The 25210-nt window shown below is 27.4% G+C and overlaps 1 protein-coding gene across 1 annotated transcript in view; it reads right to left on the reverse strand.

Moving 5' to 3' along the window:
- LOC117181101 (homeotic protein labial-like) overlaps positions 1 to 24888 on the reverse strand; it is a 67206-nt gene extending 42318 nt beyond the window's left edge. The window contains exon 1 of the mRNA XM_033373668.1: positions 24060 to 24888. Coding sequence (XP_033229559.1) covers positions 24060 to 24888 — 829 coding nt within the window. The remainder of the gene's footprint in view (positions 1 to 24059) is intronic.
- Between the last annotated feature and the right edge of the window lie 322 nt (positions 24889 to 25210).

Genomic DNA, 25210 nt, shown 5'->3' on the forward strand with positions numbered 1-25210 from the left:
TAAATTATATACAATAATTCAACGCATTAAGCAAATATAATAAATTCGAAATGAAATCTAAATTCTTGGTCCTAATATGGTCATATATAAGGGTAATAAAAGTGCTGGATTTTTAAATTCATAATTATCAAGAAATATGCCGTAAAACTGCTGAAACGACACAAATATGGGTACGAGTTGACGAACGTTCACTTTTGTTGCGATTATATAGCGCCGTAAAACTACTTTTATTACATTCGCTCTGGTAGCCTTCAAATATTGCTTAAGCAAGTCAATAGCTATAACCTGGTAACACATTTTTGATCAATGAATAAGAGGATTTGATTTAAAAAATTCTAAAATTGTATCCACAAAGGACCCCGCACATTTTTTTTATGGAAATTATACAGTTAATCCTGGGATATCACACCGTTGTATATCATTCTGATTTTTTTTTGCTATGTTAGGCTGTAAATCTCTATGGCTCTGGAAATTTTGTTCTTTTAAAAAATATTTCTTAAAATTTATAGTCCAGTTTCGACTCCCAATACTGAAAGATTAATAACTTCATAGGACAAACAGAAAATGTTTTCGAAAATGTTGTGTTTTTAATAAAATGCATGAATTTTCAACTGAAAAATATAAATTTAATAAGTTGAATTTTCAACCCAAATGATAAATCTTCAATTCAAATAGTTAGATTTTCTATTCGAAAAATTAATTAAAAAAAAACTTATTTTCAAGAAAATTGTTAACCAAAGAGATCAAATTAAAAATAAAATGAATCATCGACCAAAAAATGAATTTCCAAAAAAGGAATTCAACTAAGTAGTTAAATTTTCTACAAAAAATGGTACAAATAGTAAAATTTTCAGTTATAAATTAATTTTTATTAAAATAATTGAATTTTTAACCAAAAATATGAATTTTCAGCTAAAATTATGAACCTTCAAATAAATATCTGAATTATTAACAAAGGATTTAAACTTTCAACGAAGCAAATGAATTTTTAACTAAAAAATATGAATTTTCAGTTGTATTTTAACTTGAGTAAAATTTTATTTCAGATTTATTTTTAATCGAATCATTTTAATTTGACCTAAAAAGACGCATTTTCAATCAATTATTAAAATTTTTAAATACAATAGATACATTTTCAACAAAAGTGGAATAGTTAAATTTTTATTTAACAAAATTAATGTATAACTAATAACATTATTTTTTAATGAAATAGTTAAATTTTTAACCAGAGAATAATTTTAAGCTAAAATAATAAATCTTCAACTAAAAAAATTAATTCATAACAAAAGATTTCAACTTTTAACAAAGTATTTCAGTTTTCAACCACGAAAGATAAATTTTAAATAAAATATGAAATATTACAATTTTATGTTAAGAACAGAATATAAAAAAGAACAAATTTTTAATAAAATCGTTGAATATTTAATCTAAAACATGAATTTTTAGATAAAATTATGAATCTTTAACAACAACAAAAAAATATTTGTAACCGAAGTCTTCACATTTTAAACAACTGATTGAATTTTCCACCAAAAAACTTTAATTTACAATCAAAGATGGAATAAGTAAGTTTCAAGTTTAAAAAATTATTAAAAAAAAAAAAAATTTTTAACAAAATAGGTAGAATTTCATCCAAAGAGAATAATTTTTAACAATATACATGGGTTTTCTATCAAATAGTTAAATTTTACACTAAAAAAAGATCAATTATCTTCAACGAAAAAAGGTCAATTTCCAACAAAAAATAGTATAGTTCCATATTCAGTTAAAAAAAATTAAATTTCAACAAAATTAAATGTAACACAGTTACATAAATCTAATACACTAAATAATCAAATAATACATAAAAATACTAAATGCGCTAAGAAATTAATTTGATTAAGGGATTTCAACTTTCAATCATTTCAATAAAAGATTAAAATGTTCTGTCAAAACATTCCTGCTAAGCCAAACTTTTCAATTTTTAACAAAATAAAAAAATTTTCACTAAATATTACATTTTTAAACCAAAAATTATAATTTACTTGCAAAAAAAAATATAATAGTAGACTTTCCAACGAACCAGATGTAATTTTTATATAATTGATGAATTTTTAATCGACGAAGGGGAATTTTGAAACCAAAAATTAATTTTCAAGGCAAGAATACGAATCAAAGTCCTGCGCACCTTTTTTCAATGATTATTATTATTATTATTGAAAATATTATTTATACAGACTTAGATTTTTCATAAACTTAAAGTTAGCAAACTTTTGATTTTAAACTGAAAAGGAAAGACAGCATCAAACAATTATGAATGCAAGTTTCCCGACATAGTTTCAAATTATTTCGAGTAATTTCGAGATGGTTTGAGAATGAATCGAAAATGGCTCCATGCGCTTTTTAATAGACAGTCTTTAATATTATAATATAAATTTATAAAATATTTAACACAAAAATACGGGATCCGCTTTTGAGGAAAAGTGAGGGAAAGTCAGAGGCTTTAAAAATTGTGATTTTGTAGCAGCCCTCAGAAGAATCTTATTATTTTGATTAAAAGAATTTCTTGCAATTCCGAACGAAATTAGCCAATAAGCTTGGAACAAATGGACACATCTGTGCCAGGATTTCCTTTCGACTGTATTATTGTTGGAACAGTGAAAAGGCTGCAGAAAGAAATCGGGTTTCGGTATGATAGATCGGGGAATTCGGTTGACAGCATGACGACTTAAGCGTTTGCGAAGGGTGGACCGGATCGAACGCCCTATAGAGAATTTCAGATCTTTTCAGACCCCATGGCCTGTAGTCGTAATGCTAGAGGCTAGTTGGGAAACTATTGTTAAGAACGATCCAACCGGATTTTGAGAGAAAAAAATTCACCCTCTTTTAAGCTCCGCCCTGCAACTTGTATATGGATTCCAACCAATGAGTAGACCAATCACAGAATGGCCACTCAGACCTAAAAAAAATTTCAGGCTATTTCCCGATTTTTCTGGTTAAAAATTAGACTTTGTCTAGTCGAGAAAAGTTGAGGCAGTTGGGAAAGAGGATGAACTAGTCCTGAATTTAAGAAATAGGTTTTACAGGCAAAGTATATAATTCAGGTATTATATATAATCCCTAGGCATTATATATAATGCCTCTCCAATTTAGGCAAAGTGTGTAATTGAATACTTATCATGTACATTGCTTAGGCATTCCATATAATCCCTAGGCATTCTATATAATCCTTAGGTATTATATATAATGCACGGCGCGAGATAGGTAAAGTATATAATCTTGACTTTGAATATAATTATGTATTTAAAGAAGGGCGTATTGGTTAGAAAATTTATTTTGCAGGTACATTAAAAAAAATCTTGTTCCGCAAAAAAATCATGAATAGAATCATCAAGTTTTAATTTACAATTTTTATCAGACGTTGATGTTCTTTTTAAATATATGGTTTTTCAATTTTTGAAATATTTGTGAAAAGGCAATTTTATAAAAATAATTTGTACTATTTCTTATTTAATAAAAAAGTTAATTTTTCAGTTAAAGAAGTGTAATTTTTTGTAAGACTTTCAGTTTTATAAAAAAATAGATCTTGGATCAGTGCAATAATAGGGTGATCCAAACGTCTCGAAAAAGTTTTTGAAACTATTTTAGATTAAATTCCAAATTCAAATTTGACTAAATTGGCATTGGAATAATATATATTTATTATCTGAGTTAGGTCTGACATTGACAATTTCTAAAATTAGCAATTCCAAGTCAAATCATGAAGTTTTGCACGGATATCCTATAAGAAAAAAGTCATTTTAAAAATTTTATTTAGAGCCGTTAAAATAATGTGTAACAAGTTGAACTTCTACATTTTTGTTTATAGTTAGCCATAAAATATGAATTAAAAATTATTTTTTAAATGTCACACCCATAAGACTGTTTTAAGGGTTCGAATAAAACCTGATAAGTAAAAAATGTGGTTTTTCAATTTTTCTCCCTAATTATGATTATTTTGCAATATTTTAAATGCAAATGATGTATAATTCTACTTTTTGTTGATAAATAAATGTTGGTATAAATTAATTAAACAATCAACTTTTCAGTTAAAGAAAATCAATAATAAATTAAATTTAAGATAAATAATTGTTTGAGCAATTTATTATTATTAATCACAATGTTCTCTTACAATAATGCTGGAAAGTTGCGGTTTTTCTATAATTTTCCCCTTTTTATCCACTTTTCAATTAGTGTGAGTTAATAATGGATGCAATTAAACAAATATGATGGTTTGAACAAATTATTATTGCTTATAACTATCTTCTTTATTTATTCTAGCTAGCACAAAATGTACAAAATGGACTATAGGTTAAAAATTTCCGAAAAAACCACAACTTTCTAGCATTATTCAAAGACAATATTATTAAACATAATACCAAATTTTATAAACACAATTTTTATTGTTATAAACTAATGCAAAAGGTATCACGCGGGGTACATTGTAAACTATCTTTGACCCACATTTTAAAGAAAGGTGGATTTTATCAAAAACTCAATTTAGGCTTTTGTTTTAAAAACATCTAAAAATTTATTAAAATTCACTTTCAACCAATAATATTTTTTAATACGTCTTATTATGAATGATAAAAAAATAAAATTTCATATCTTAAAAACCACCAGAATAATGAAAGTTTAAAAAAAGCAGAAATTTCTCAGATTGCACATATAATGACTGGGGATTATATATAATGCCTGAGGATTATATATAATGCCTTGGGATTATACAATTTTGCCGGATTATATACTTTGACTGTAATACAAGGCACTTTGTTAAAATTACATTTTTCCCTGTTGAATCTTAAGCATTTATAACAATAATTATTGAATACTAATTGCTTTATTTTCCAAATTTTGAAAAAATATATACATTCTAGAACACTAAGGTAAAATATATAATGTAAAAGAAATTTCAGATTTCACAGCCCGAAATGCTCTTAAGACTGGGGAAATTGAAGGATTTTTCAAGAAAATATTTGAATAAATTCTCTGATTCTAAGATTTTGAAACCGAAATGTATAGCTTTTTCAACAAAACTGTGGAATTTGTAACTAAAAAAGATTGATTTTCAACAAAAAAGTTCATTTTGACCCAAGAAAGATCGGTTTTAATCCAAACTTTATAGAAGTCTGAAGCAAAAGAGACGAATTTTTAATACGAAAAAGTGCATTTTTAAACAATGAATGGAATTTTCAACCTGCGAAGATGAATCTTTCACGAGATGATCTAATTTTTAAACAAAAAAGTTGAACTTAAAAATAGTTGCATATTTAACCAAGGAGTTTCATTTTTAAGAACAAAAAGAAATCGAAATTAATACGATTTTCTAAAATTTGCTATTAAAAACGTCGAATATTCAACAAAATAGTTAAATCTTTAACCAAAAAAATACTGTGGAAGAAAATTGTTTGAAAAAATGGAAATTTTCAACAAATATTACAATTTGTAACCAAGAGATGAATTTTTAACTGAAAATATAATAGAAGTTTAAAAATAATAAAAATAAGTAACATTCATCCAAAAAATATGAATTGTTACGAAAATAGTTGAATTTGCAAAAAAATAAAAATAGAAATAAGAAGTTTTACCAAATATTTCGAAAATATTCAACAAAGGTTTCCAAAGATTTTAGAAAGATTTAACAACGATTTAAACAATTTTACAAAAGGTTTAATTGTTTGACAACAGCTTCCAATAGATTTCAAAGATTGCATAAAGATTTTGTTGGTTTCCCAAAGATTTACAAAATTTCTAGAATATTTCGCAAGCATTTCCGGATAGATTAAAAATATTTTACAGCTACAATTATTTTCCAAAGATTTCATAAAGGTTTCAATTATTTCACAAACATGACCAAATATTAGCCAAACATTAAAAAAATTTAGCAAAGATTTTACGAAGATTAGAATAAATTCCCAAAGCTGAAAAAAATTTCATAAATATTTCGCAAAGATTTCAGATAGATTCAAAAGATTTCACAGAGACTTTAATGATTTTTCAAAGATTCCATAAAGACTTTAATTATTTTACAAAGATTTCACAGAGATTTTAATAATTTCAATTATTTCGTAAATATTTACGGTAGATTTTAAAGATTGCACAAAGATTTAAATGAATTCCTAAAGATTTCTAAGATTTCGGATAGATCTAAAAGATTTCACAAATATTTTGATAATTTCCCAAAGATTACTCAGATTCCAAAACGATTACAAATATTTTGCAAAAATTTTGGATAGATTTAAAAGATTTCACAAAGATTTAAATTATTTTACAAAGATTTCTGTTTGATTTTAAAGATTACACAAATATTTCATAAAGATTTCTAAGAGTTCACAAAGATTTTTAGATAGATTGAAAAGATTTTACAAATATTTTAATGATTTCCCAAAGATTTCTTAGATTTCTCAAAAATTTCAAATATTTCGCATTGATTTTATATAGATTTGAAAGGTTTCACAAAGAATTGAATTCTTTCACAAAAATGTTTCAGATTTTTTTAGAGTTGAAAAATTTCGTGAAGACTTCGATGAGTATCCAAAGATTACATGATTAACAAGATTAGAATCATTTCCCAAAGATATAGAACAATTCACAAATATGTCGCAAACATTTCGAATAGATTTGAAAGATTTCTCAGAGACTTCGAGGATTTTTCAAAGATTGCAATAATTTCACAAATTACCAAATATTTTTCAAATATTTTAAAGATTTAGCAAAGATTTCACAAAGATTAGAATGATTTCCCAAAGATTAAAAAAATTTCAAATATATTTCGCAAAAATTTAGCATGATTCAAAAATATTTCAGATATGCTTCAACTATTCCATAAATATTTCGGATAGATTAAAAAGATTTCACGAAGACTTTAATGATTCCCCAAAGATTTCGATATTTTCACGAATATTATCGAAAATTTCGCGAAGATTTCGGACAGATTAAAAAGATTTGACAGAGACTTCAATGATTTTTCAAAGATTTCAATGGTTGTCCAAAGATTTAAAAAATGTCACGAATATTTCGGATATATTAAAATATTACACAAGAATTTAAATTATTTCATGCACCAAACTCTCATTTTCAGTCCAGTATCGGGGGTTTGACTGCAAATAGCTTTGATCCCAATTCAGGGGAATCGAAACGTAAACAGCCTGAACAGTTACCAATTAAAATGCATAATATTGCGCATTATACTCCACTGAGTACTCGCGCACTGCGCCCCTTCCGCGACGAGTCGCAGCCGCTCTCGCCCTGCAAATGAGCAATTTGCCGCTCCCCAGTAAGTTTCTGGGTGGGGGGGGGGTCGTCCCCTGTGTCTCCTAGAGCTTTGCCGGCTTTGCTTGATTAAATGATGGGCTTTAAAAAATCTTAAAATTGGCAACAAGTTGTTGAATGTGGATAGGGAATAAGGACACTCTTAAACTAAAGGAAAGTTAAAAGGATAAAAGAGTGGCAAATGGGGTAGCGTATACTTTTATAGAGATGATAGAGGGTTAACCAAGCTTTCAAGTAAAGCTTGGATTGCATGTTATGGTGCAATGAGTATCGTGCCCTCGCCCTTCGCGAATAGGGCTCACTTGCTTCTATTAATTCGAATATAATGAGCTTTAAAGTGAAATTCAAATAATCCTCAGAAGCTGTGTGATGCGCGACTAAGCTTTCCTTTGAGAGCTAAGGCGCGGATAATTTGAAGGCATTTAGTCAATTGAGTGTTGCTCCAGCCATGATTATACAGTTCCTACATATATTACGCAGCCACGCAAAATAAATCTTTTTCTGAGTCTGGAGGGCAGACCATGTTCACTATATGTTTTTGGGGCCACTGAATCCGAATCTAAGGTAAAAAAACAACCCATCACGCCAGGGTTCTGACATAACTTCAAAAAACCTCATAAATTATTTTTCGAGTCCGGTTGTCAGACCATGTTTATTATATTTTTCGGGTCACTGAATCCGAATCAGTGATCCAAAAAATCACAGCATGCTAGCGTTATAAAATAAACTAAAAAAACCTCATAAATTTTTTTTTCGTGTCTGGAGATCAGACGATGTTTACCATATGTTTTTGGGGTCCCTGAATCTGAATCCTCAGTCTAAAAAATTTCGGAACGTCTATTCGATTAATTTAACTAGTCATTTATGTACAAAATCCGATCGTGCAACCTCCTTACAGTGTACACCGGGTAGCGCTAATGCCGACGAAGGTCCTCTATATCTTTGTCTTGTGAAGTAAATAGGGTTTATGGGTTACACTGGTTTTTGTTCAATATACGGCTAAAGTCAAAACATTGAAGTGCTAAATATCTTAAATTACGAGGTATTTTGTAGGTTATGTCGAAGCCCTGACATGATGTGATTTTTTGAATCCCGAATTCGGATTCAGCGACTCCAAAGCCATTTAATGAACATTGGCTAACCCCCGGACTAAACCAAAAGTGTATGCGGTTTTTTAAGGTTATGTCAGAACGCTGATGTATAGAGGGGTTTTGGACCTCAGATTCGGATTCAGCGGCCCCAAAAACATGTAATAAACTTGGTTTGACCTTCGGACTCGAAAAAAAATTGTATGAGTTTTTTTGAAGGTGTGTCAGAACCCTGGCGTGCTGGAGTTTTTTTAGACTTCGGAATCGGATTCAGCGGCCCCAAATACATGTAGTAAATATGATATGACCTCTAGACCCGAAAAAAGATTTTTTTTGTGGCTGTGTTATTATGTATGTCGAAAAAATTGTCCTGCTATAAAGAGTATATAACTCATTCCTGTACAGTCTAGGAAATTTAGATTAATTAAACAAAATTGTATCTACTAACATGCACAAGACGGTTCGGGAAAATTTGAAGGATTCTACGGCAAATTAGAAAAGTCGTGACGCGAAGCAGGCAATAGGGAATTAGTTCTCTCTTTGGGTGTAAAATTCGATTCCCTTGATTGACAATTAAGTTTGTTAACTGTAAATGCAACTATTCCGTTTTTGGTTGAAAATTGATATTTCTAATAAAAACTTGATATTTGCTTGTTGCAAATTTAACTGTTTGGTTCTAAAATAAAAATTTTTTTTTAATTAAACATTTAGACTTTTTGATTTTTTTTCTTTCTTGGTTGAAAATTAATCCCTTTTGGCTAAAAATGCAACTGCTTGATTGAAAATTAATATGTTGTGGTTGCAAATTCAATTATTGGTAGAAAATTGGTCTTTTTTAGTTCAATTTAACTATTTTTTATTATAAATTAAAATCATTTTTGGTTGAAATATCGTCTATTGCATTTTTATTAAAAAATTCATCTTTTCGGCATTAAATTCAATTGTTTTCTAGAAAATTCTACTTTTTGACTTGCAAATTGAAAAATTTGCTTGAAAATTTATGTGTTTTATTAGAAATTCGTCTTTTTGATAGAAAATTAACTTTCTTGGTTAAAAATTTATTTTTTTAAAAATTTATCCACTCTATTTTTGGTTGAAAATTTATACATAATACGTTAAAAATATATGTATTGTTTATGCACAAAATGAATTGCTGAAAATTCGTTGTTTGGGTTGAGGATCGAACTATTTTGTTAAAACTTCGTGTTTTTTTATTCAAAACAACTGTTTAAAAATGAGGCTCTTTCGTAAAGATTAATTTTTTTTAACTGAAAACTAAACTATTGTATTGTTGTTTTCGAAATTATCTCTCTTTAAAAATTTATCATTCTCTTTGAAAATTAACTTTTTTTTTTAAATATTGATCTTTTCGGGTATGAAAAATCTCTTGTTTTTTAAAACATTCAACTTTTTATGCTTAAAATTTCACACTTTTGTTAAAAATTCATCTTTTTGGGTAAAAATTAGACTTTTTGTTTAAAAATTCTTATCTGCAGGTTAAAAATCAGCTATTAAAATTATCAGTTCATTATTTTGTTGAAAATTTAATTATTTTCTTGGGAATTTATTTCTTTGTTATCTTAAAATTATTTATTTTTCATCTAAAAATGTTCGTTTTTAAATTTATCCTCAATGACTTACAAATCCGTTTTTTTTTGTGTTGAAAATTAATCTTCGTTTTTGAAAATTCGTCTTTTTGGTTGAGGATTACACAATGTTTTTTTAAAAGTCCAAGTCTTTTTTATTCATTTTCATTGGTTAAAAAATTTTTTTTTCTTAAAAAATAATTTTTTAAACTGAAAATTGCACTGTTTTATTTGTGGTTTAAAAATAATCTTGTTGTTATTGAAAATTCAACTATTTGATTAAGAATTCATCTTTCTTGTTTAAAAATGATTTTTTTTTTTGTTGAAAATTCATCATTTCGGTTACAAAGGTATACCTTTTTTCTCAAACATTCAATTTTTTAGCTTAAAAACAATTGTTTTGTGAATAAAATATTTTTTGCATAGAAAATTAATGTTCCTCATCAAAAATGTATTTTTGTAGTTTAAAAATTTAGTTCTTTGTTTAAAAATGTATCTATATTGTTGAAAATTTAATTATTTTGTGTAAAATTAATCTGAGCGTTGAAGCAACTGTTTTGTTAAAAATTACTTTTTTTATTGTTAAAAATTCATCTGTGTCGGTTGAAAATTTATCTCTTTTGGTAGAAAATTAATCTTCTTTGGTTGAAAATTAAACATTGTTTTTTTTTTCTTTTGAAAATACAGTATAATTTGGAATTGATATTTTAGGAAGTATAAACATCTCATATTGAATCTAACATAGTATCTACATTGTTTTTATACAAAAGAATGTATTCCCTTAGTATTACCTTGTTTTCATGAAAAATCGCCCTATCTTTTCTCTTTTGAAATTATTTTGAACTTTGAATTTTAATATATTAATATTTTAAATTATTTTTGATTTATTACCGAATCATAGTGGTGCGTTCTCCCAACGGGGGTAAACTTTCCGCGGAAAGTTTGCCTCAATTTTCAGTTTTCTGTGGCTTAGCCAACAGTTACGTTACTTTCGGGGGGCCCCTGAATGCGATTTTTTTATTTTAAATTCCTTCTTTTTATCAGAATATTTTGTTTAAATGCTCGCATTTTTTCTTATAATCATACATTGTATCTTAATCATAATCAATATCTGTATATAAATAGAAACGCTGACTCTCAATTTTGTATTCAAAATTACCATTTCGTTTTCTCTGATATACACTTGAAGTGCAAGCAATCATTTAATTATTCTGCATTTATAGATCAAGATAGTGATTGGGAACAGCATTTGATACGATTTCCTGCGTATACGATTTTTCTTATCCAGTATTCATGTCGATATTAACGCATACTGTGAAGATAAAAATCTCAAATGTTGAGTTTTTGTTAACGTTTTAATTAATTTATAACATTCCCTGATATTTATTTTCGAGGAAGAAATGTAAATAAACGAAAAGGTTAAAGTTAAATATTTGTCTAAAGAATTTTTTTGGAGAAGTAACCTTAGTTTGAAGACTTTTATCAGGGAAGCTACAAAATCCCAATTTCGAAATTCCTTGACTTTCTCTGGCATATTCGAGATCAATTTTTTCATTTTATTTGAAAATTGTAAATTTTTCTTATGAGTTTTTAATTTGCAAGCCAAAAAGACCAATTTTTTGCAAAAAAGTTGAGTTTTTATTTCGAAAAAATGAATATGAAAAAATATGAATTTCTTAATACAATAGTTGAATTTTTAATATCAAAAAGGAGATTTTTCAACAAAATATATGGTTTTTTTTTACTAAAAAAGATACATTTTCAATAACAAATGTAATAGTTACTGTAATAGTTAATGTGATAATTAATGTAATATGTCAATTCTTAACTGAAAAAAGATAAATCTTCAACCAAAAATAGAATATTAAAATTTTCAGTTTGAAAAATAAATTTTTACCCCCCGAAAAAAATTTTTAACTGAATAATTACATTTTCAAAATAAGAAATGAATTTCGTACCGAAAATAGAATAGTTCAATTTTCAGAAAAAAATTAATTTACAATCAAATAAGACCAATTTTAAACGAAATAGTGGAATTTTTAACCAAGAATAGATTAACTTATTATTAAAAAGATCAATTTTCCACCCGAAAAATGGAATCTTTATATGCTCGGTTACAAAAATAAATTTCCAATTAAAAAAAATTAGATATTTAAGGTTAAATTAGATTTTTAAAGTGAAAGTAAAACTTTCAACCAATGTAGTTAATATTAACCAAAAAGATGAAGTTTAAATAATAAGAATTTTTTACCAAAAATTTAATTTTTAACCGAATAGTTGAATTTTCAACCCAAAATATTAATTTTCTACCAAAAATGATAGATTTTCAACAAAATAAACGAATTTTAACTAAAAATGATCAATTTTCAACTATAAGTACAATATTTGAATTTTCAGTCAGAAAAATAGATTTTTACCATAAAAACCAAATTTTAACAAAATAGTTAATTTTTTTAACGAAGAAATGAATATTTAACTAAAAAATAGAAAAATTAAATTTTCATTAAGAAAATTATTTTTCAACCAAATAAAAACAATTTTCAGCGAATAGTAAAATTTCCAACTGAGAGGATTAAATTTCTATAAAAAAATATCAATTTTTCATGAAAAACCAAATAACTTAATGTTCAGTTAGAAAAATAAATTTTCAATAGAAACAAAAAGATTTTTTAACAAAATAGTACAACTTTTTAATCAAATAAATTAATTTTTAAATAAAGAGTCAAATTTTCAACGTAATGAAAATCAGAACCAATTAATTAAAGTGATTATCAACTAATAGATATCAGTTTTAAAAAAATAAGGTCGATTTTCACCTCAAGCAGATACATTTGCAAATTAAAAGAGAATAGTTAAATATTCAGTAAAGAATTAATATTAAACCAGATCAAATAAATTTTAAATGAAGTAGTTAAATATTTAATCAAGCAGATGGATTTTCAACCCTAAAGATTAAATTTGTATCAAAAAAGATAAATTGTTGACAAAAAATGAAATAGTTAAGTTTGTAATTGAAAAATTAATAGAAAAATAAAAAAATAAATTTTCAAATGCAGATATGACATAAAAAAAATTGTAAGCCAAGAAGATTAATTTTCTACACAGAAGAATTAATTTTTATTAAAATACAGGAATTTTCAACCAAATATTTGAATTTAAAGAATTTTTAACTAAATAGGTAAATTTTCAACCAATTAAATGAATATTTAGCCAAAAAGAAGCATCAGTCAGTTCAGAAGATCAAATTCTCAAATTTTCAATAGAAGAAAATAAATTTTCAAACAAGCAGGGAATTGTTAAATTTTAACCTTAAAATTGATTTTTAACCAAAAAATAATTTTCAAGAAAATTGTTAAATTCTAAATAAAACAAAAAAAGGGTTTGAAACTAAAATAATTAATCATCAACCAAAAAACTTGTGTTTAACAAAATAGATCCACTTTCAACTAAATAATTCAAGTTTCAAAAAAAAAAAAAAAATGGATTCTCAATGACAAATGTAAAAGTTTACATTTGAACTAAAAGTGATTCTAATTTTAAACCAAAAACTGTTAAATTCAACCAAAAAAGGTTTTTTTCGTCCAGAAAAGTTGAATCCTCAAACAAGACCGATTCATTATCAACCAAACCATTTTTATTGTTAACCAAAAAATATGAAATTCCTACCAAAATATATGCATTTTGAACCCAGAGGATCACTTTTTGACAAAATTTTGAACAAAATAATAAAATTAATTTCAACTTCAGTTCACTAAAAATTCCCTGACGCTCTCAGGTTTTCCCTGACATTCCCTAACTTTCCGGAATCAAAACCTTCTAAAGTCTACATTTTATTTAAAAAACTATATCTCTTTTCAAATTATAAATTAGGTTTCAAACTTTTTCAAAGCTTCCTAATAATATCCTTTAAACTGATTCGGTTTTTTCTTGGAATTTTTTTTAATTCTGCAAAAATAAAAAAGTTGCTCTTAAATATTATAGATTATTTTTCGAAAATTTTGGAAATCTTTCGATTTTTGATTTTGCTGTACATTTTTTTTAATTTCTGTAATTTAAAAATTATTTTTGGCTCTTTCTAAAATTTCTAAATATTTTTTAATTTTACTCGAATTTTTCCTACAATTTTTTTTAATTCTGCAAAATTAAAAAAAATGGTAGGCTTTGGTTGAACCTTCAACCAAAGCTGATTTATTTTCAACCAAACAGTTTGATTTCTTAACCAAAAAATTTGAAATTTTCACCAAAATATATGCATTTTAAACAAAAAAATTACTTTTTGATAAAACTATGAAATTTTCAACAAAATAGTAAAATTAACTTCAAAACTTCAGTTTACTAAAAATTCCCTAACATTCCGGAAACACCTTATCTGTAGCAAAACTACTTTATATTTATTTACGTTATTTTCTTTAAATAAGATTTTTTCCATGATTATTTATTTATAAAGTCCGAAATCATAACGAGATTTTTCAGATTTCTTAAAAAATGTGCAGACATCGACATTTGACAGAGATTGTTGACTTCTGAGAAAGACAATGAGAAAGGATATCAGTAACCGGATCACGACTTATCAATCCGTGGCACATTAGTGTTTTGTGAATCGCTCAGATAACCGTTTCCGATATGCGAAATAAATCCCGTTTTTTTTTAATCACGATTTGTTCGATCGACGGTCGATAAAGTCAAATCAGTAATGCTTTCCTACGTGAAACACAAGCTAATTAACATCCAATGTATTCCGCTACATATTCGTTTTCTTCCTACAAATCAGGATCTTAACTTTTTTCACATAAAGAAGCAATGGAAAATTTAGATAAAAATAGTTTTAGGATTCTTTTCTATTGAAAGTAGGTTACTAGATCTATTTATTTACAAAGAAGATTCAACAAGAGATATGGAAAATGCTGGAAAAAGATTATCTAGCTTGTATATTTCTCATGTTGATAAATTCAGAAATATTTGAAAACTAGTCATTTTTACCCAAAATTGCATCAGAATAATAGCCTACAATCTGATTTATCTTATCACATCTAATTTTATTTTCAATACAAAAGACTTAAGAAAGCACTGCAGATCGTCCAGATTTAACTGGGTTTACATACTGATTTTCTGTTATCGGATTTTTTTATAAGCAGCTTGATAAAACTTGTGAGGTTCGTGTTTACACAAGGTTTGGTTGTAATATAGAATTCAGAAATTAAAATTTGTTTGAAAAATTCAAAAGTCAAAGAGTTTGAGAGTTACGATACTATTACGACACTCTAATATAGTCTCGTCTTGTTCGATCGAGATTCTTAAGGAAAGTTTCGATTGTGACGAGATTCTCGATTTCAAATCAATATTTTTATTATTATAAGAATATTAAAAGCACTTGTGTCGCTTCAATTTATTTCTCCATAAGAAACTGTGCTTTCATATATTTTAAAATCTATAATTGTCATTTTTGAAATACAATCTACAGCATTATAAGAAAAAATTGTGAGAATTTTAAAATGTTTCAAGACCGTACCAAATTTTCTTACGATTCCTGAGAAATTTTGAAAAGATTTTTCATTTAAACAAATTAATTTTAAGAGAAAATCAAGATCGATTTCAGGACATTTCGAATGATTTCGTAAAATTTCTAAAAGAAATTTAGAAGCTTTTAAAGCAAAATGTTTAAAATGTCCGAGAAATTAAAAATTTTAGAATATACGTATATTCCAGCAAGTTTGAAAGACATTTATGAGTTTCAAATAGATTAAAAAATAATAATTGAACGCTTAAAAGGATTTTAAAAAATTGAAAAAATTTAGTGATTTTAAAAATAAAATAAAATTTTTAAGAGAATACTTAATATTTAAAAAAAATTGACATAAAGTTTAGATTTTTTAAGTATTCGAACAAAGAATTAGAAGTTTTCTAAGCATTTTGTACATTTTAAGGGAATAAACAAATTTTCTTTAAATTTTTAGAAAAATTTGTATTATTTTTTTTTTTAATGTGCAGATGTCCCGAAAATAAAACTAAGAATCGAGTCACAAAATTAGGACAGCCTCCATAAAATGTTCCTATTGTAATTTGAAAAAGTCAAACATAATTTCTAAAAAATAAAAAAATAATTTTTTTTAACAAAAAATAAAAATATTAAGGAAAAATCAGAAGAAACCAATCAATCTTTTATGTTTTTATTATTATTTATTCTCATTAGAATAATACAAAACATGAAGACGAAATAAATAAAAAAATAAACATATAAAAAGAGAAGGAAGGGGATTTGGTTGGATGCCTTCTTATTTTTCTATCCTCTTTTTCATTTTTTCTAATAAAAGAATTTTATTTACATTGCATGGTGGTTGTCCAAATTTAGTCGTTGGGTTCTTGGTTTTATTTTCAGGTATTCTGCACATTATAATTTGATTATTGGACGTTAAATGGGATTTTAATTTTGATTTTAATCTAATTTAAGTTTCTTATTTTTTAGGAAAAATTAATATAAAGTTTTTAAATCATTTCAAGTTATTTAATAAATTGGAGAAAAAGTATCTAGACATCTGTAAGGCAAGTTTTGAAAGATTTTTTCTATATTTACAAAACAGACCCTGCTATTTTTTTTTATTTCGCAGAATTAAAAAAAAATGTAGGAAAAATTCGAGTAAAGTTAAAAGATATTTATAAAGTTTAGAAAGTGCCAAAAATAATTTTAAATTTGAGAGGTTTAGAAAAATGTACAACAAAATAAAAAAAATTCTAGTATTTTGGAGAAAAAATTCTAAAATATTTAAGGGAATTTTTTCTATTTTCACAAAATTTCAAAAAATACTAAGAAAAAATCGAATCAGTTTACAAGATATTATTAGGAAGCTTTAAAAAAATTTGGAACCTAGTTTATAATTTGAAAAGAAATACAGTTTTTTAAAAACAAAATGTAGAATTTAGAAGGTTTTGACATCAAATTTCGAAGCTTCTGAAGGATTTTGAAAGGCTTCAAGATAATAACAGAAATTTTTTAAGATTCCTGGAAAAACTTAAAATGATGTTTATTTCTTCAGATTCGTGTACAAATTTTTAATATACTTTCTTTTTAAATTATCCTTTAAAGCAAAGTGCATTTTTTAAATTTCAAAATATTTCAAAAGGTGTCTAAAAATGCAAAAAAAAAATCTGAAAGTTTTTTAAAGCAATTTTGTTAATTGTTGAATATTTTTCATAATTTAAGGAATAATTCGAGTCAGATTAGAAGATATTGAGGAATTTTATAAGTTTTGAAGAAATAAAAAATATTTTCAAACTTAAAAAGATTTTCGAAAGTTTATAAAATATTGTTTAAGACAGCTGACGCGTCAAGAGTCAGATATCTAAAAAAAAATAGTTTTTCTATTATTTTAGAAATCAAAATATTCTTACTGATGATATTTAAAATTAAAACATCTCTGACAAAAAAGTTTCAAATTTACAAAAAAGAAAACATTAATTATAAGCATGTTTTTTGCAATTGAATTTTTTCTTACCGTCGCTTCTTAACAATTTTAGAAAAATAATTACATTTTAATATATGAAGGCTTATTTTTTCTTGGGAAAACATTCACTGCAACACTACTGTTTTCAATTTTAAAAATAATTAATTAATCTTAAAATATAATTATTTGTTTAAAAAATGATTTCTTGAAAAAAATTGTTTTAACGATTTCAACCATAGAAAAATTTACTTTAAAAATTGGAAAAAGAAGATTTGTAAAGAATGTTTTCCCGGCGAAAATAAGCCATAATTCATAAAAATTCAATCATTTTTCAAAATTTGGTAAGAAGCAAAGGCCAGAAAAAAATTGGATTGCAAAAAACATGGTTAAAATTAGTGTTTTTTTGTTGTAAATTTGAACATTTTTCATAACAAATAATGTTTTTTATTTGAAATTACATCAGTTATAATATTCTGTTTCTTAAAATCCAAAAAAACTATTTTTTTTCGTATATTTGACTTTTAGTACGACAACTACCTTAATTTCTTCCAAACTATTTTTTGCTTGTTAAGTTTATGGTGAGTGAAATACGTATGTATTTAGAGAGAATTAAAATAATATACAGTATTTCAATTATTAAGGTTTTAAAATAATAAATTAATAGTAATTAATAATAATTACATTTTAATAATTAAAAGACTTTAAGACTTCAGAAAAATGGAAAAATTTAGATTCATGGACATACTATTTTTTTCCTACTTGCCTTAGTTAGGAATTATTTATTAATTTATTAAACTAATGAATTTTTGAAAGTAAAATTAATTTTCTTCATTATTTTCGTTTCAAAAGTCACTTTTATTATGACAGGTATCGAAAACGAACAAGACCGATCAAAATATTTGAAGTTCTCATATCGAAATGTGAAGGTCGTGTTTCACCAGAAATTGCTGAGTGAGCTGCGATCCGCACAGGTCTCGTATAAAAAGATTTACTTTAAAAATAAAAAATTGTCATTGGTTACACTGTCTTTGACAACACCCCTGAGGCCACTTTGACTCTTGAAAACGATTCTATTAAGATCTGTAGCTACAACCGACAGCCTTATCAGATAGTGATTAACTAAGGAAACTATTCGCGGCACCTAAACAGCTAAACTAAAACCTAATCGTATGCAAACTCCAGCACTCGAGCGATTGTAAGGTCTGACAGATAGAGAGCTGGCAAGCGGTTGTCACGTTTGATTTATGACCGTAAAGGTACGGCTTCCGAGTAAGCTTCGGTATCTTCCTCTTCATCCACTTGAGTAACTTATCTGCTGGATTTTTAGTCTCAAAAATCTAGATTAGGACTAGCGAACTCTCCAGGATCTTGCGGGACAACCTACAAATTCTAGAGCTTACTAGTCGATGTAAGTGCATGAAAGAAAATGGTTCATTATTTGTTCTAAAACAATTTGACCAGTAGAAAGTTTCTTACTAATAACAATCCAACGTTAAGTTCGGTGGGGAATAATTTAGAAAGATTTAGTTTGTCTTAAGAGAGTGGTCAGTAGGGTGGACCGGAAAAAGAAAATTTTTGAATTTTTATTATGGCTGGCAAAAATCTTCTTCTATATATCAAAATGAGTTTTCATAATTTTTTCAGATTTTTAAAACGATATCTTCAGTTAGTAGAAATTTTTTAAACTTTTAAAGTTTGAAAACAGTGATTTTTTCAATATACTTCAATGTTTGGTCACCATTTTTTCATAGAATTAGTTTTTACTGTAAGAGTTCATTTATTTTGATGTAACAAACGATTTTCAAAAACTTTTAGTGTAGAAAAAAATTACGATGATGAATGTAGTTATGTAGAACATAATTTTTATTTGAAAATCGAAGTTTCAAATATAATAAAAAATTATACAAAATCATTTTTTTTAACATCCTTTTTAGGGATCTTTTAGGGCCAAAAAATACATGTAACTTTAAAAGGAAAAGACAAAATAATTGTAATTGCTATTTTGGGGTATCATTAAGTAAAATATTATTTTCCCAGCTTCAAAACATTTTCGTGTCTTGAGCACTTTCAATGTTTCTATACATATTTTTTTATGGTCAAGGTCGAAAAATTTTGTTTTTAATTTTGTCTAAGGTAAGTGTCCCAGTAATTGTGCGGTCCCAGTAATCGTGAAACTTGGTTATAATTTGAATATATTGTTAAAAAAATATGTTAAAAGTAACATTTAATTATTGAAATTTGAATTTTTTTACTTAATGATACGCCACTATAAAAATTATATTCTACGTAACTACATTCATCACCAGGATTTTATGAATTGAAAGAAGGATAAATTTTCAATTTTAACGTTTTTTGTTGAGTTGGAAGAGAGGAAATGTTTGTTTTCAATTATTTCTGAACTGGAAGGGGCCTTTTCTGTTTTTATCATTTTTATTGTATTAGAAGGGATTGTTTTTTTCTGAATTGGAAAAGGCCATTTTATTATTTTAGCATTTCTTTTGAGTTTGGGGAAATAATTTTTATTTCCAATTTTTTTCTGAATCGGAAAGTTTGATTTTCACTTTTTTCTAAATTGGATGGGGCTATTTTTTCTTTTAAAGATTTTTATTGAGTTGAGCGGGAAGAGCTGTTTATTTTCAATCTTTTTTCCTGAATTAGAAGAGTTCTTTTCTGTAATATTTTGCAATGTTTGACTGCCCTTTTTAAATGAGCGATTAAAACTCAAATGTTCAAAATTAATTAATTTGAAATTGAATCGTTCGAATTAAAAAGACTTAAATCTTTAAAATTTCATAGTGCTATTTAAACTTTGAATGTTACAATTTTAATTGTTCCATTGTTTAATTTGTATGTGAAAATGTCGATCTTTAATTTATAAATAAAAATTAACTTATTTCAAATGACAAAAATTTTGGGCAACCACAATAAAACGTTCCTAATCTATTTTGAAAAAAATACTCTTCAAAAAATTAAAAAATGTTGGACAAAAACCAAACAGAGGATTGGAAAACAAGATTCTTGATCCTCATATTTGAAAGAGGAAGAAATAAAAAAGAGAAGGAAAAGTATTTGGTTGGTTGTATTCTCATTTTTCTTTCCGCTTTTTTATTTTTGTCCAAACAATTTTTTTTAGGATCTTTTTTTTCAAAATTATCTTTTTTGAAATAATAATAGGAACTTTTATTGTGATTGCCTGAATTTGGTCGTTGGATTCTTGGTTTTATTTCTAGAAATTCTATAATTAAGTTGATTATTGGACGTTAAATACGATTTTTAATTTGATTTTAATCTAACTTAAATTTCTTAAGTTTTAAAAGGATGTATTTATAAAATATGTTTGAATTTCACACTTCTAATTTTAAAAGAAGGGTAAGAAATTTTGGTATTACATTTTTTTCTGCATTAGAAGAAAAAATTAAGTTTTGTACATTTTCACTGAGTTGAAGATGGCCAATTTGGGTATTTTTAACAATTTATGAAGTTTTAAATAAAAAAATTCTAGTTTTTAATTCTTCTTCAAATAGCAAAGAGGTATTTTAAATTTTCAAGTTTGCTATTTTTTTGTAAAGTGGAAAGTTTTGGTCTTCAATATTTTATGAATTAAAAGAAGGATACTTTTTTAATTTTAACGCATGTGTTGAGTTGGAAGAGATGAAATTTTGATTTCCAATTATTTTTGAACTGGAAGAGGCCTTTTTTGTTTTTATCGTTTTTATTGAGTAAGAAGGTATTATTTTTTTCTGAATTGGAAAAGGATGATTATTTATTTTTAACTTCTTTTCTAAATTGGAAGATGCTATTTTTTCTTTTTAACATTTCTATTGAGTTGAGGGGGAAGATCTGTTTATTTTCAATCTTAATTTCTAAATTGGAAGAGGTTTCTTTTTCTTTTTAAAATTTATATTAAGTTAAATGAGGGAGCTTCTTTTTTCAATATTTTTTTCTGAATACTAAGATTTTAGTTTTATTTTAAACATTTTTATTAAGTTACAAGGGAGGAAATTTTAGTGATTAATTGTTTTGATGTATTTTCTAAAATTCAGATAAAAGGAGTAACAGTTCGACTTGAAGTGTTTTAAGTTGCAGTTCAGTTTTACTTCAAATGAAAAAATTGTAAGTTGTAAGAGTTCGAATTATTTAAATTCAATTACTGTAAAATTTTGTTGGAAATCAGGGAAAAACCGGGAATTTTTTCCTCCAAATGTAAGAAAGAGTTTAAGAAAGAACCAACAAGAAAAAATGATACTTTTTTAATCAAACACACCAAGTTTATTATTGGGTGATTCTTCCGGGACATTATTTTTAAATTGTGCGTATAATATATAATTAATTACATGATTTTTAAAATTAACTTGAAATGCTAGAACACTATTTTTCTCCTTACTTTCCACGTGTTGATTTTCTACATCCGCCATGAACAAGTAGCACGACTAATCACGTCGGCTACTACCTTTATTATGGCTGTCGAGAAACTCAAGCCGATCCAAAAAGATTTTATTATTTTTAATTTTCCTTGGGGAACAGCGATACACTTGAATAAACAGACTAATTCCACTCGTAGAAGGTATTTAGATCTTGAATTAGAACTTCTTTCCATAAAAGAAAGTACGAAAAAAAAATTTCGACTTCTGCACAAGAGGCAATATTTAGAACAACATGTATGTAAATTGATAATTAGCCGATTAGGTAACTGCTTTTGTGTACAGTGTATTTCTAAGTTTTTTCGATTGTGATAAGCATTGTATAATTGTATTTTTCATAGTGCAGGCGTACTATCATAAATGCTTTAGTCTTATCTTTTCATTCACTGCGTAGAAATAATAAGAAAATCTATTGATGTTATCAAATGTTACAGTCTTCTGATAAGATTGTCCTAAAATTCTGATATCTTGTATCGATTTCAGAATTTTTTCGAGATGTTGCTGCTTTATTTAGGCTTGTATTTTAAAAAGAACGTATTTGTATTTGAGATTAATTTATAACGATTTTAACAAATTCAAATCTTAGCCGATAAATCCACACAGTTGACCATAATGTCTGCAAACTGAATTTTAAGAAAAGATTCTTTAATTTGTTTGATTCAACATAGAGTCCACTTTAGATTAATTCCTATCCTTTATTATTTTAATTGCTTCATTTGTGAAAACACGTCTTAAAGAAATAGTAGTCTTGAATCAAGATTTAGTATCTCTTCGGAAAGGGTATTTGAAGAGAAGAAGCTTGTCAGTAGTATTACATAAAAGAGAGTGTGTGAATCCGTTTTGACGACATCTTTGGTTATGGGTTATTGAGAAGAACAATAAAAGAAAGGAAATATTCCCTACTCATCATATTAAAGACTTTAAATTTTGTCAATATGTTCCAAAAAAGTCATAATGATCATACATGTGGTGATCAAAATTTTGGGCTAGGAACATTAGAGAAAAGGATAACACGTTTTTTTTTTAATCTCATTTAGATGATAATGGATTTGTATCCAGATATACATTAATATCTTCCGAACATATTGGATCAATTCCTACAGTTAGTCTCCTTCCTGGCTTCTGAATTGAAATTAAAGCAGAAAAGTGGGGGCTAAAAGATGATTAGTTCCATCGTAAAAATGTATCTCTTTGATTTAAGTTTTCATACATCTTGAAGTTCTTTTTGTTTGGTTTTTGTTTTTTGTTCAGGATCTTCCGAGAGAATAAGAATGTAGGAAATTAAAATGCTACATGTCCATCATCAATATTGACTATCTCTTTGGAAAGGGTATTTGTAGAGAAGAAGCTTGTCAACATTAATATATAAAAGAGCGATTGTGAATCCGTTAAACAATTCTACATACTGATAAATCTTTAAAAAATTATTGTGTAGACTTTCTTTAATACTTTATTTGTAAAAATGTGGTGACAAGCAAACCAAAGGACCTTTGGTTATGGGCTATCGAAAAGGACAATAAAAGAAAGAAAATATTTTCTATTACTGAAGATTTTAAATTTAGTGAGTGACTTCCAAAAAGAGTGTAGTAATTGACCGTTTTTACTTGGAACATTAGAGAAAAGGAAAACAAGTTTTTTTCAAATCTCATACATTCACATGCTAATAGATTTGTATCTAAACATACATCCTCAAAATCTTCCGAACATATTGGATCGATTAATCTGCTTCCTGGCTTCTGAATTAAAATTTAAGCCGAAAATTGGAGGATAAAAGTAGATTCATTCTGAAAGTTGATTCCTCCAATCTAAATTTTCATACATCAGAAATTTCTGTTTGCTTCATTTTTGTTTTTTAGTACAGGCTCTTCCGAGAGAACAAGAATGCAAGAAAACAAAACACTCCATATTCACCACTTTGGGAAAAACAATTAGTTTCTGGTTGTGTTGGATATTTAAATTCAACATTGTAAAAAAATTTCACACATTAGAAGACTGTTGCTTGTTTGTCACTTCGAATATTTTTCTGTCTTTCGAAAACTGAGCAACGTGACATCAGTTTATATTAGGAATAAACTTGATTTAAATACTTAAATAATTCCTTCTCATTTATAAATTTAACTATCCAATGGGCTAATCAAAATGAAGACTACTTCAAAGAAGAATCAGAATCCTTTTTTACCCTATATCTTAAAAATCCTACAAGATAAGCCTTATCGCTGCAACAATCCAACTTACCAACTGGCTTCGGAACATTCCTCTTGACCTGCATCCACTTATACGTCGGCACTTGAGATTGATGCTGTTGCTGCGAATGATGTGGATTCTGTTGATGATGATGTGGATGAGCATGTCCATGAAGACTATGTCCACTCTGTTGCAGGGTATGATACCCAGAGGGATCAGGGCTTTCCTCCTTGTAATGTCCCGTCGGATGAGGAGCATACTCCGTCTGCCTAATCCCTGGCTGCCCATAATGCAACGATTCATCCGCAGGAATCTGATGCAGATAATTCGACGATGCAAGCGAGATCTGATAATCTGGCTCATGGTGATGACTAGATTGCTGATGGTGAATTTGTTCATGATCAGCCCTCGCATGGGACACTACCGATCCAGGATGAATTGTAGGTCCATGATGCCGATGGTCTTCCCGGTACCCAGAAGGTTGCACATGGTAACTGGGATGGGGATCAGCAGGATGACAGTTTGCATGCTGCGCCGGGTAGGAGGAAGATGAAGCATAGTCCAAATTCGTGTAGCTGAGTCCGTTTTCCGAAGATATGATAGCAGTTCCATCTTCATGTAAAACGGCTCCAGTCGGAGAGTAAAAACTCTGTGGAGGGGTGCTCGAGGCTCCAGAATCCGAAGCTAAAAAAGCATCGGAAGATGCTGAGGAGTATGGAGCAATCGCTGACTGGGGATAGTAGTGGGTCGGTGCCAGCTCTGGGGACGAGGAGACTGACACGTGTCCAGTGGTTTGGCTAACTTGACTTGCGAAACCGTAATTGGGATAGGAGTCAGACTTGCCGTAGGTTCCGTACATGCCCATGTCCATCATCATCATACTCACGGCAATGGAACATGAAACGGTCAACTAGATGGAAAATGGTTCAGCTGGATTTTGATGCTGCTAGCTACTGATTACAGTTGATTGATCCGAAGCACTGTGAACACTAGAAGCAATTAACACGAGGAGTCAAGGAGAGCTCATCGTGTCTCTGAGCACACTGACACCTAATAAGCACCGGGTTTGGTAATAAACGGATTGATAGTCAATATTATCGAGGTTTCACGTGCGATCTGAAATTTTTTCGTTCGTTATCAGAGCTGATAAGACACGACATTGTTTTACGACGCACACCGCGTTGAGATTTCACTCTAGGCTC

The sequence above is a fragment of the Belonocnema kinseyi genome, chromosome 10, assembly GCF_010883055.1.
Source record: "Belonocnema kinseyi isolate 2016_QV_RU_SX_M_011 chromosome 10, B_treatae_v1, whole genome shotgun sequence".
Taxonomy (NCBI): domain Eukaryota; kingdom Metazoa; phylum Arthropoda; class Insecta; order Hymenoptera; family Cynipidae; genus Belonocnema; species Belonocnema kinseyi.